Source organism: Wyeomyia smithii, chromosome 1 (assembly GCF_029784165.1).
Source record: "Wyeomyia smithii strain HCP4-BCI-WySm-NY-G18 chromosome 1, ASM2978416v1, whole genome shotgun sequence".
Taxonomy (NCBI): Eukaryota; Metazoa; Arthropoda; class Insecta; order Diptera; family Culicidae; genus Wyeomyia; species Wyeomyia smithii.
The window spans coordinates 62,050,913-62,064,158 of record NC_073694.1 but is presented as its reverse complement, the minus strand read 5'-3'; the positions used below and the strand labels follow the sequence as shown (position 1 = coordinate 62,064,158).

Below are 13,246 nucleotides of genomic sequence, written 5' to 3'. Positions count from 1 at the left end.
ATGTCAGGAAACAAATAGCTTTAAAATAAGGATCATTCTGCAGGAGTGTTTACGTGATTTTAGTGTTAGTCAGTACCTTTTGTGTTTGTTTGACTTAGAATTCGACAGTTCGTTCGGCTCACAACAACTTCACCGCTCATCTCTGCCACTGAAAATGTTTCTAAATAATATCTTGTTGTGGACGTCATTTGTGAATGTGTAACTTTTTGTGCTTGTTGACCCAACGCAATCGCGCGGCAGCCATCATTTTCGCAGTTGACCCACTGTTGTTGACCCTTTCGTTCATTTGACAGAACTGTCATTCGCTTATCCGCAGGCGTGAAACGCAAAACGAAAACCAACGGGTAGTGTAGCATTCGAGTCGTGTAAGAAAAACAGGAAAAAGCTATCTTCGTTGTAATCGGAAGTCTTTCTTGTGTATGGCAAACATAAAACAAAACTGTTCTGTACCTCTGGAACGGAAATCAGCATTACTGGAGTTTTATGCCTTTGAAATTAATAAGCGATTTCGGGTGAAAAGATTGTCTCAAAAGACTCAAAAGTGAAAGCAATCGGTTTTCCTGGCGGCTGCAGTTTTCCAGTCAGGAAAACAGTGACTTCGTTCCGTCCGTGATAGTTCTTGCTTCGGCAAGAAGTAAGCTAGAAATATTCGGTGAATGCTAATATAAAGTGGACACAGCAAGTTTAAGAAGATAGGTTTGGTTTATTTTATTTTTTTCTCACTAAAGTGTAAGGTGCAAAACAGTGTTTCGCAATTTGAGTGCCCACACGCATATACAAAGCCACACAGCACACAGAACGGGAAACGGGTTTCTGTTTTCGACACACACAGGTAATAACGTTAAATAATAAGAATCGCCTAGCCAACCCACTCTTGACCCATCAGCCACCCACCTGCCTTTGCCTGAACACCTACGAGTGGCCCCCGCCTCCTTCATGCGTTCTACATGACAGTAGACCTTTGTGTTTGTTGTTCTATTTGATCATTATTTTTTGCCGTTCAGCGGCACTCATCGAAAAGCCGCCGACATATTTTTCAGTCGTCATCTTTCCGAATAGCCGCTGGGCAAGCAACCGAACAAGCAGTCAGCCAGTTGACCTTGCATTTTAATTTATTCACAAAGTTTAATTTCTGCTGCTAGCAGCGGGTAATACAGGCTTCTCTTCGATACCATTCGCTGCGGAGTGGTGCGTGCTTTTTTCGCTAATTGTTATCGCATTCCTCTTCTTTTTTGCTGCTATTGCAGGTGATACGAAGTTACTTCCTGGAGAAACGGTACGAACGTTTAGGGGTGTTCCTCAGAACGAGATTCCGTCCCTATGGCTGTGGTAGGCCAACTAGGGGTCTATTCGAAAGGTTCGCGGATCGCATAAAATAAATCGTATCCTTTTTGTTCACTTGAATAAGTTTTTTGCTACTAGTTTTGCAGTGGCTTTGGAACACTAGAAAAAACAACTGAGAGAACTGGTTATCGAGAAGAACAGATTCGGCATCGGCATCTAATTTGGTTTGCTACACAACCGGAACGGTTTCGAAACCATGGCCAAGGAGTATGACTATCTGCTGAAGGTGCTTCTGGTTGGAGATAGTGACGTGGGCAAACAGGAGATCCTTTCCGGTCTGGACGACGGTTCGTCCGAGAGTCCTTTCTGCAGTGGAAGTAGTGAGTAAAAGTTTTATTTTAAATTTAAATTGTTTTGACCGTCATAGCAATCGCAATAGAGAGATAGCATTGGAGGTTAAAAAGCTATGAGACTGTTTGCAATGTTATTTATTCATGCTCTTATGAGATTTTATTGTAAGTCAGGCAGTGGTTTGATAACATCTTTCATTGCTTTTGCTAAAAATCTAATCACGCACCGAATCTGTTCTGCAGTAAAACGAATAAGTATCAGATGTAGCTGGCAAAATATAATGGATAATCAAATCAATTAGCACATCATTGTCTTCTAGCGTTCGCCGAATATATTGAATATTGATAAATGATTGTTTTCTGTTTTCATCAGCAACAAAGAGATGTAAAGCTTTCTGTTTTTATCAGCTTTGATAACTATTACGTTAGCAAATTATCAAAAAGCTTTCGTAATTTAAACGAAGACATAATCAGTGATTATATATGAGCCGTTGCGGAACAGAGTGGTCTAAAGACCATTTTTTCGAAAATGAGTTTTTCCCATAAACTGTATCTATTGAAAAAACTGAAGTTGGGAAATTTATATCGTGTTGGAAAATTCGTCCGTAACAGAATGGCCATTCTGTTTCGGAACAGAGTGGTCTATGCACAAAAATCGGTGTAATACTATCATGTAACATGTAGCATATTACATGTGATAAGTAACATGTCACTTGTTCTGTTCATGTCATACGTGATATGTAACATGTTACATGTAATGTAACATGTGAAATATTTTCTAATATGTAACGTGTTGTGTTGCATGTAATGTTACCCGTGACTGTGGAAAAAAGAGCCTTTAGTTAAAATAGTTGAAATAACCTTTAACCTTCTAAATTTGACCGTTTATTTTTCTAGCCCCTTAGAACCGTGGTTATAAGCCGGTTTTCAAAGGAAATCGACCAAATATGAAATCTTGCGAACATTTTTGGTTGAAACTCCAGAAGTATGCAATATATAGTGCCAGTTGATTATATGCAAAGCATGTGACTATTTTGTGATCCAAAATATAAACCCTAGCTCTTGAAAAGGTTAAGGTTTGTCTGTTTATCTGACGCGTTGTCGGGAATGGGCAAGATGCGGAGTTATCAGGCTCAATGGAAGAATCTTGTTGGTTTTCTCTGATGCACACGGATAATCAGTCATGTTAAGAATTTTGATAAACTCAGAACTGCTGATGATAATTATGGCCAATGTGTTTATGTGTGATATCAATATAAATAAGCGTTATAAACACTCCTAAACTACTCTTTAACAGTTGATCGATCGATCGGCTCTTCGATCATCTATCATAACAACATGATCTGCATTTTGAATTGCTGGAATTGACTGTCATAATTTTTTGGCGAAAAGAAAATGAAAAACACAAATGATCATTAACATCTGTCGGTCTCATGAATTTTTCTTCCCAATATAACACTTATCTAAATTCTCTAAAATTCGAGTAATTAACTATTTTCAGCGTTCGAACGGACGGATAGAATTTACTTAGGACGAAGTTGAAACCGTTAAAACGTAAATAGAAGAATAAGGTAAAAGGGTTGTTTTAAGAAAATGCAGAGATTAGTTTTTTATCAAATCAAATTGTTTTGATCGAAATTCAGGTAAACTAGTATATCCTTTGAAAATACTTCTTTTTCTCGTATCAATGTGACCACAACAGACACTAATGAAGTAACATGTCCTTAGTATGACAAAAAATTTGCTTTGCAATCCTAGTAAGAAACACAACAGAGATCAAAACATTGAATGCAGAATCCGATGCGACAGATGAAAGTCAAAAGCGGATGACACTCTTTTGAAGGCTCGTTCAGTAAACGCAAATGTTCAAGTCCTTATCAATCAATGTGTTTCCTCATTTGGCATAACTTTTGCTTTAATTTCGTATAATGAATGTGTGAAACGCATAACGAAATTTGTGAACTGGTTCATATGAACGGCTGTCCATCCCTAGGGCTGCTTCAACGGTTGCAAGATTCTGAAAAACATTATGAATGCCGGTGCAAATCATCATGACGATACGAACGAATGGTTGATATTTTATAAGTGTGATGATTTGCTAGACGGCTTACATTAAACATACGCTTGAACATCAATTGTATTATGAGTAGCCCAAACTCGTTATTCAAGTTTTTGACAATCAAAAATTGCGCTGATTTCGCATATTTTCATTTTCAGTATTCATAATAATTTTTGATAAATAATAAGCTTATGTGGCCAGCCACAAATAGTGACTTCACAACACTGTTAGAAATTTGTAATTTTAATTGTTAGGATTTGTTTGCTTTCGTAATTAGGACTTATCATTCGTAGGGATTTAAACCTACTTGCCAAAAAAGAGATTTCGCACAACATCGATGTGGTTTTGTATCATCCAACTTTTGCTTTCGATTTCGATACATACAAATTCCAGTGATGACCGAACAAGGCAGCAGTAGTGTTGTTCAAAATTGTATATTTCTGAAATCCCGTGTGACGAGACTCTGCCAGTTGCCAGCAAGCTTTAGCAGCAATGAACGATGCATGTTGGGTATCGAGGTTAACTCCAAGATTCATGACGTGTTAGACTCGCTGTTTAAAAGATCCGCCCAACATTAAATCAAATATCTAGTAAGTGTGTTTCCTAGTAAATATTATCCAAATACTGGCTCATTAATCGTTCACTTTCGCGGCAAATCTTCGGGCTCAACTATAAAGTTTTCCGTCGTGACCAGAGCTCAAAAAGAAGCCGTAAAACTTAAGGTGGTGGAGTTTTGATCGCAGTTCACCGCCAACTTAATGCCTCTATCCTTGAAAGCGGTGTGTGATCTATCGCTGAGCAGGCGATTTCAATCTACCCGGTATTATTCATGTACGCCGATCCCGGCTCGTCTACGTTGTCACCAACCTAAAGAATTGCTAGATTGATACAGCACAGGTACTCTTCGACAGTGTAGAAAAATTACCAACCAAAAATGACGTTTCTAGGATCTCTGTTTCGCTACTGTATGCTGCCAAGCCCTTGAAGTGACGCTGGATCCTTTTCCACTTGTTGAACACGTTCCTCATCAGAAAGTCTCTCACAACGCGGCATCGGTACTGACAATTGTTTAACTACGATTTCGCCCACGCCGGTTTCGATAATAACAACGTATTGCTGACCAAAATCAATTGGGATGCTATCGTCCCACATAGGAGTATCTGAATGCAGTAAGCAGAATCGAGTCAATGCAACGAAGATTTGTTCGTTTCGCACTCCGAAGACTGCCGTGGAACAACGCTTTTCGATAACCCAGCTACGAACAGCGATGCAGACTCATCGACTAGACACACTGCAAATTCGTCGGGACATAAAAAAGCAAAACCTTGGTGCTACATTCCGATTCGGAATACGACCATCTGTTCATCATACACAGACTTCGCAGCCAACTGTTATAAGCAGTGCTGAGAATATTCACTATTATGATATTCAAAAGCAGCGATTTTCACTCGTCTTTATATTGATAATCATGCTATCCATGTGACCGTTGATGCTCATGATACCAAACAATCGATGGACACCGACGAGATAAACTTTAACACTCGTGTTGATTTTTTGATCGTCAAAAATGAAAATCATATCAAAATAGTGAAAATCAAAATTAACCTTATTCGATCATTTATACTGTACTGGGCAGTGTACAGCATCTGAACAGATTTGCACTACTTGAATTGATAATCACCGAAGCTTCTTTGAATATCATTACAAGGCCTTTGATATTCATTCCACTGTTCTGTCATTGAATATGAGAAACGATATTCATGCATCGTCGCAATGAAAATAGGTTACTGAGTTGCATCAGAGAATAAATGTGCTGACACTGAGATTAATTCAATTCATCTACTCATGAATAAACATTGATATTCTAAGGCACTGGTTATAAGTGTACATGACAATTGCGGGGCTAGCGCTACGATCCTACTGACACTAACAGTCTCTCCCGAGTCGAGACTCGAAGCCACGACGATTGGCTTGTTTGGCCAGCATCGTACCTCGAGACCAGCTCCGACGTGTTGACCTCACTGATAGATAGGCCGGCAATTCTCGAGCAACTCAATGTTTATGTTTCTTTACGTTCAGAATAGACGAACAAACTACAGCAGCTAACCGGTCTCCAGCGCCATTTCAATCGTTATGCAACATGCTTTGATTTTGAGACGAAGTGAGAGACCCACTCCTTGACGTTTGCACGTAATTTTTAGTATAAGAACATCATTTGGGTCTGTTGATGTAGTTTACAAATAAACAAGTAAACAAATGAGAATCTCATTGCTATAATAGAGAATTTATCAGGGTTAAGTACCATCCAATTTAATCTACACCAACGTGTAAATAGGTTGAGCTGTTGTTGAAGATGAGAGACGTCTTCGATGTTTTTGATTTCATTAAACAGCAACACAACAAATTACCACTAAAGATCAAAACAATGGTCGCAGTGGTCCAAATCTTACAAAAAAACAGCTTCAAATCATCAGCGAACGCAGGGACTTTTTAACAAGTGATGTATATCATTGATGTACAATTAAACCTTGGGCAACCCCGGAAATAACGCAGATGATTCCGAATTTTCGACACCAGGTTTGCCAAAAAAAGTTGCCGCTGAATTCGAAACGATCGAGTTTAGTAACTGTAATCAAGGTTGCATATTCAATTTTGGGGTGTCAATTCCATTCAATTGGTCGCGTGCCAACAATTCGCTCCACAAGTATAATTTTGAAACATGGTGTACTACAAGTTTGCAGTCTCTTATTAATGCTACAAGTTTGTCAAAGAAAGCAGTGCTCTAACTCCTATGCTTGAAGTGGGAGAGCCCACATTCAGTGGGATATCCAGCCTATATTCGCGGTGAATATCATAATATTCACATATAGCACTGAATATGGGCGCTCATACTTAAGGTATAAGAGTTAGAGCATTGCACTATTCGACAAACTTGTAGTACTACTTAGGGACTACAAGTTTGTCACACATCGTTCCTTAAAATTGCTTTGATGGAGCGAGCTATCGGCACGCGGCGAAAAAGCACCTCAAAATTGAATCTGCAACCTTGACTGTACTTTAGTGATTTACTTTGTCGAAGACAGCCGGAGTCTCCGTGTAGATCACATCGGTTTGATATCGTTCAGCAAAGCTATCGAACACGTAGCAAGCTGAGCAAAGCGTTTGGGAAGAAAAACGCGTGGTCATCCATGACCCATGTATTGATAATATGAATGCCTCCATAATCATTTTTCTTCATTCAACTACGTTTTCTGTGGACCGGAAATAAAATGGCCTGTTTCCAAGTTATAAGAAATGGATGTACAAGCGAAACAAACAGGTAATCGGTGTGAGCAAAACAGTAATCCATTTTTTAAGTAGCGTAGCTAGTATCCTATTCGGGCCTGGGGAGTACGTGCGGCAAAGATTCCATTATCGTCAGCCTCGGTCAAGGCTATGAAGTGCCCAGGGAAGGAGACGTTATTAGCAGCTTCAGAAATTTTATTGGCTAGAAAATTATTGGCTTTCTCGTCTGACTCCGCTGGTCTGTAACAAATTGCCATGGGTTTCCCCGATTTACTTTCAGTTTGCTTCCATTTGGCGTATGTAGTTTGAGTAGCACTGTCAACGAGGTCTCTTGTGCTCGTAGTTCAACTATCGGTAATGCTCACAAAGAAAAAGAGCACCACTTGCTAATAGCGAATTTCTTTATTCCACTGGGTCAGTGCCAACCTACCCAAGAATAAAGAAATGTTATTGCGATTTACGACGCATGTAATAAAGAGATGCCAGATAATTGGTTACGAACTAATCCCATGCGTTGATGTGCATAGACTGACAAATTTTACGGTGCGCTTCGGAGGTGCTATCAGGTCACTACTGGGTCAAAACCAAGCGAATAAAAAAGGGTTTTGACGGCAGTTAGGTTGATTCCAAGTCAAAACTAGGTGGACACTGAGAATAAAAAAAATCGCTATAAGAACCTCTGAAAGTTTGCAAAGCAGAATAAAAAGGCCGGTGTGATGTACGCTGTTTTTTATTCCAGAACTCGAGGAACATCACTTCAGTAATTAAAATATTTCGTAAAAGAGCTCCTTAACCCGTGTATCAACATTAGTGAAGTGATTTTCATCGCGATAAACCCCGATAGCGTTAGGTAAACTTTTTAAAATCGTAAAAGTGAAATTGAAAAGTTAAAAATTCATATTTATTAGGGTTAATTATTATCTTTCTTATATCACATTCTATAATGACCTTGATTATTTATTTTACCGAAGAAAAATTAAATTACAAAACTAAATTGCACTTTTCCCTTATTCGACCATGGTTGAAGGAGATTGCGGGTTCAATTCCCGTCGGGACGCGGTATATTTTTCCAAATCTGTATCATATTTCCAGTTCGCTCATTTTCGCTTTTCCTACTGCACATACTATCTGCCTAATGAACCTGGTTGAATGTGTCACATGTTTCTCAGTATTCTACTCACTGCGAATTAAGCACTGTTTAAGCACACCTAAACCTTATAATATGTTATTAATAATCTTCTCTGTTTAATCTTCAGCCGCTTACAAAACCACAACTATCCTGCTGGACGGCAAGCGTGTCAAGTTGCAGGTGTGGGACACCTCCGGCCAGGGTCGCTTCTGCACCATCATTCGATCCTATTCCCGGGGAGCGCAGGGCATAATCCTGGTGTACGACATAACCAACAAGTGGAGCTTCGACGGGCTGAGCCGTTGGCTGAAGGAGGTGGAAGAGCACGCCCCTGGCGTCCCAAAAGTTCTGGTCGGCAACCGGTTGCACTTGGCGTTCAAACGACAGGTGGCGGCGAAACAGGCCGAACTGTACGCCTCCCGTAACAAGATGGCCTGCTTTGAGATTTCCCCCTTGTGTGATTTCAACATTCGCGAATCGTTCTGCGAGTTGGCCCGAATGGCGTTACATCGCAACGGAATGGAGCGAATCTGGCGCTCGAATAAAGTGCTCTCGCTGCAGGAACTCTGCTGTCGGACGATCGTTCGTCGAACAAGTGTGTACGCTATCGACACCCTTCCACTGCCGCCGTCGGTAAAGTCGTACCTGAAATCGTACGCCATGACATCGTCGCAGTGCCTGAACACGGTGCTGCATCACAACACTATACCGGCGTCGAACGCAAAGAACCTCAAGTGCAAAACTCCCACCGGCCATCTGAAGCTGCACAGGAGCAGCGCCATCAGCAGCGTTAGCGGCAGCATGCGGAACAGCTGCGTGATTTCCTGATTGGCATCGATGATGGCGTCGCTCAGGCGGATTTTTATTCCCCGCCAGCGGCGGCGATCTCGTTCGGGTGGCGGCAGTGGTGGTACGGCCAGTGGTAGCAGTAGACGTAGCAGCCAGAGCACAACTGCCTTCATCGGGACTGGTAGTGTTGGCGGAGGTAAGAGTGGTTGTTGTTTTTAAGGTTAATTTTTTAATGTTATATACTCATTGGTTGCTTCCTAAGTTTCACGATCTGTATAGAAAGTGTTAAAATTTTGATGTCAAAAGAAGGTTTATTTTCTATGGTTTTTATTTTATTTTGTTTTTAATATTTTTGTGTTTCCTTTGCTTATGTTTGTAGGTTGGTTACTTTTTGGAGTGTTAAATTGTGAAGTGCTAGTCTTTAGAAATCATTGTTATTCAATGCCATAGGGAGCTACGATAATTAATTCAGTGCATGCACAATTTTTCGTTGCAAATATCCTGAGGTCATGATTGTTTGTACTCAATTCAACTCCAAAAAAGAACCGATATGGGTATCTTTTTTTAGCTCTTCCTTGCTTTATCGTATGTTTTAGTTGTACAGAATTAAATGCAGCAAAACGACTAACAGGTTCGATTAAGAAGGAAATCGCCAGTGACAGTCGGTACCCAAAAGCATTTTAGTAGTAAGAGAATCGCGCATAAAATATTTGGCAAAACCTGAGCCGAAAAAAGTAATTTATTCTGATCATATACTAAATATACCAAATACTAATTTTATACATTTATATTAAATTATAACATAATCGTTAGACGAAAGGCACACAAAATTACGCAAGTGTAAATTATTTTCTCAAAAGTTCTAGTTAACATCAAGAACGTGTTTATAATGTTATTTGAAAGTTTTTCAATTGGTTAGAATTTTTTTCTATAAACATATTAAGAAGAAGGCAAAAATATCGAGATTACAATTATCACAAGAAAACAACCACAAAAAATCTATCACAACACGTCCAACTAAACCTCACATAGATTTTTCGAAGTTTCTAATCTCTATATCGTAAGACGCAAATAATAAAATCGCTGTAGGTCACATACTGTAAGCTTCGCTTGTACTTCCTGGCGGAATATTCGCCTAGTTCTCTTTAACCATTGTTGCCATACTAATTAGAGTGAGAAGTGAAAATGGGCGGCGAACGTTGTCCGTAAGTCTGATTTCGTTTTTTTAAATTTTTATTTTGTAATCTCATGAAGAAACGTTTAATCGGAACCACTGACGAAGTTTAGAAAAAATCTTTCCAAAATATAATCATGTAAACGAATACACTCTCACGTACTTGTAGACTTGTTTCTACAGCTAACTATATCTATATCTATCTATCAACATATACTAGAGCGTGTGGATATTCAACTATTCATCCAAATCAATAAACCAACGACTGAAACTATGCAAAAGGTTCACATTTATAGCCACAAACTGATATCCTATATGTATACACAAACATACGAAGAAAACCGAGAGTAATATTACCGGAAGCCAATCAAATTGGTTTTTTTTCCAGCGAAATTATTTTTATTTTCATGCTGTCAAGTAAAAAATCCAAGTTTTGAAATTTCGCTGAAATTTTCTTTTGTTCTTTTTTTTTATATGTACTTTTTACCTGGCATCGGTCGAAGCTGAGTCATACATACAAGCAGATAGCAATATCTAACAAACTTAATCCCGTTTTGAATACAAGATATAACATTTTTGGCAAAGTTGGGCCGACCTGAAAGTTCGTATTTGTATTATAACATATACATGAAGGCTTACCTTGATGCGAGCATTGGAAAGCGCATACAATAGTTTATAGTTTACCTTGTACATATACACACAAACATATATATATATATATATATATATATATATATATATATATATATATATATATATATATATATATATATATATATATATATATATATATATATATATATATATATATATATATATATATATATATATATATATATATATATATATATATATATATATATATATATATATATATATATATATATATATATATATATATATATATATATAAATGACAAAACTATTATAAACAAAAACAAGTATTCTAATGCGACTGTTTCAAAGTACCCTAAACATGTCCGAAATCCTTTATTCGCCCGAACGGCGTCTTTTTCTCTTCCAGGGTAGATTCAGCAAACATACAGCGGAAAACATTGCCTCGCCCCACAAGCTCCGAGGGAGACCAGCATCCTTCATCATAGATCAGTACTTGTCCGGAAGTCCTAGGTTCATTCGCTCTGTTCTCTGTTCTGAATAGGGGAACTGCTCCATTATTCATCTCAGCCCATATATTTATCTCATACAACATGAAAACACAATTGAAAACAGGAAAAAATGCATATTTTCTTCTTAAACCAATCTGCTAATCCATGGAATGGATTCTTCTTAGTTCACTTTAGATTCCTCATAATGCAAAAGCCTCAAAAACTCACTTAAAAGCACTAAATTTGATAATATAGTCGGGCATCTGTACTCGAAAATTCCTTTAATTCAAACACCTGCCTCAGAAAACAAAATCCGCGCATTGTTCTATACGGCTACAACGGGACTCGTTCAGTAGCCAACCAAAGTTTTTTTCATCACTAGCGGACCATTTTTTATTTTAATCACTAAACAAAATTATTCACTACACTAAGAATACTTTAATCTGTGAAATGTTCACCTCAAATTTCCTAAAACAAGCTTGAATTAGCAGAAATATATGAGATGAACTTCAACAATTCCTAAATTTCAACTGTATGTATTTTCATCTGTTTTCACTGCGTTGAAGAAAATCAAAAGTTGCCAAATCAGTTTCTGTTAATACGAAACAATCACACTGAAAATGATGAATTATTCCGACATAATTGACACAAATCTACAGCATTGTAGCATTGTAGGTTACCAATTTTGCACGTAAACAACTGCAGCGGATATCTAGGTAACCTACTACGACGGTTTGCGGCTACGTTCATTCATGGAAGTGTGATTCATTCATGACTAACAGATGAATATGGGGGCGTCGTGAGATGAATAATTGAGCAATGATTCAAGTTTTGTGATGGATATGGAAGCGTTATGAAAAATGGTTCGTTTTACGAAATTCAGGATAAATTTAGCTAAATTTACTAAGTATACAATGCTAAACGATTCCATAAGAGCACTTAAGAATATTAGGTTATTTCGTGAAAATTTGGTGTTTAAATATTCTTCGTGAATATCGGCTTAATGAGATGAATAATGGAGCAGTTCTTTATGCTCTGTTTTCTAAGTCGTATGACTTTCTAACAGGCCTCGTCAGAGCAGGCAGCTCTTTGAAAAACAATTTATACTTTATCATGTGATCTGTGATATCCGAATCCAAGATCTACTCGATTTGTTGTCCAGCCATCGCAACAAGTGATAAAGCACTTTCACCGCCCGACCAGCAACGAAAGTCATCTCGTTTACGGTCCTCTAATTTGCATCGAATTAAAAAAAAAAAAAAACAAATAAAGAGCGTTCAACACATACGCCAATACAACAGATCGTGTAAGTATTTCGAAAAAATTTCGTTCAACCCGCATGAATTTGAGAGAAAGTGGCCCGACAGTCCGACTCTCGCTCGATGGAATTCTGACTGAGTAGATTTTCAAATTGAAATTCTCATCCGCAAAAGCTGTAATTTGTCTCTCCGCTTCTCGATGGATTATGGTTCGCTCTTTTTACCTGCTTACCCAAATAGTAATTTTTTACGTACACCAGCGTCGACTGGTCAGGTTGAATCGTTTCCGGCGCTCTAATGAGTGCTCCATAGGGTTTCCGAGGTGCTAGCAGCAGCTAACAAACAACGTCCTTCTCGTTCATTTCTACTTTAGCAGCTCTTTTTGAGTCTCATTTCTACACTTGGGAATAATTGCAGTCCTGGCGAAAGGAACCAAATAATTTCAGTCGTGGTATCAAGTCAATGGGACGCAGTTTGAATGAAATATACACTAAAAACTAGCATCAGTGTTTCACAGTTTTTATAAATTTTCCCTAGTGGATTGGAAAGAAACACTTGAAATGTAGAATAAAGATCGTTTTTTTCATACAGGTCTAGCATATGTTATATGCAATTCACACAATCTAACAGTAGTGAATATGATAAAAGTTCTATCTATCCACGCAAAGTTAAAATTGACTGGAATCCCCCCGTCCAACGAAAAGCACCCACAAATGGGCTCACTTTTCGAGCAATCGATTTGACACGGCAAACAATGGCAACTGTCGAGCAGTTCGCCTCGGTGCTTTAGAACAGTCAACGATTGCGCCAT

At 38.4% G+C, this 13,246-nt stretch overlaps 1 protein-coding gene across 2 annotated transcripts; it reads left to right on the top strand.

Annotated features, from left to right (window-relative positions):
- The first annotated feature begins 316 nt into the window (after positions 1-316).
- Positions 317-9,592, top strand: LOC129733898 (ras-related protein Rab-40C). 2 transcript variants are annotated; one of them, XM_055695486.1, is made up of 4 exons: positions 317-832; positions 1,248-1,357; positions 1,423-1,664; positions 8,235-9,592. In XM_055695486.1, exons 3-4 carry the CDS (start codon positions 1,541-1,543, stop codon positions 8,933-8,935), a joined length of 825 nt encoding a protein of 274 aa, XP_055551461.1. In that variant the 5' UTR covers positions 317-832; positions 1,248-1,357; positions 1,423-1,540; the 3' UTR covers positions 8,936-9,592. The 2 variants fall into 2 exon arrangements, with proteins under 2 accessions (XP_055551461.1, XP_055551462.1); XM_055695487.1 differs by lacking the exon at positions 317-832 and adding an exon at positions 995-1,148.
- Positions 9,593-13,246: the final 3,654 nt, after the last annotated feature.

Bases quoted from the DNA above. Each gene is read 5' to 3' on its own strand.
- LOC129733898 (XM_055695486.1), top strand. From the start codon at position 1,541: ATGGCCAAGGAGTATGACTATCTGCTGAAGGTGCTTCTGGTTGGAGAT. The intron at 1,665-8,234 runs GTGAGTAAAAGT...TTTAATCTTCAG, and splicing joins TCCTTTCTGCAGTGGAAGTA to CCGCTTACAAAACCACAACT.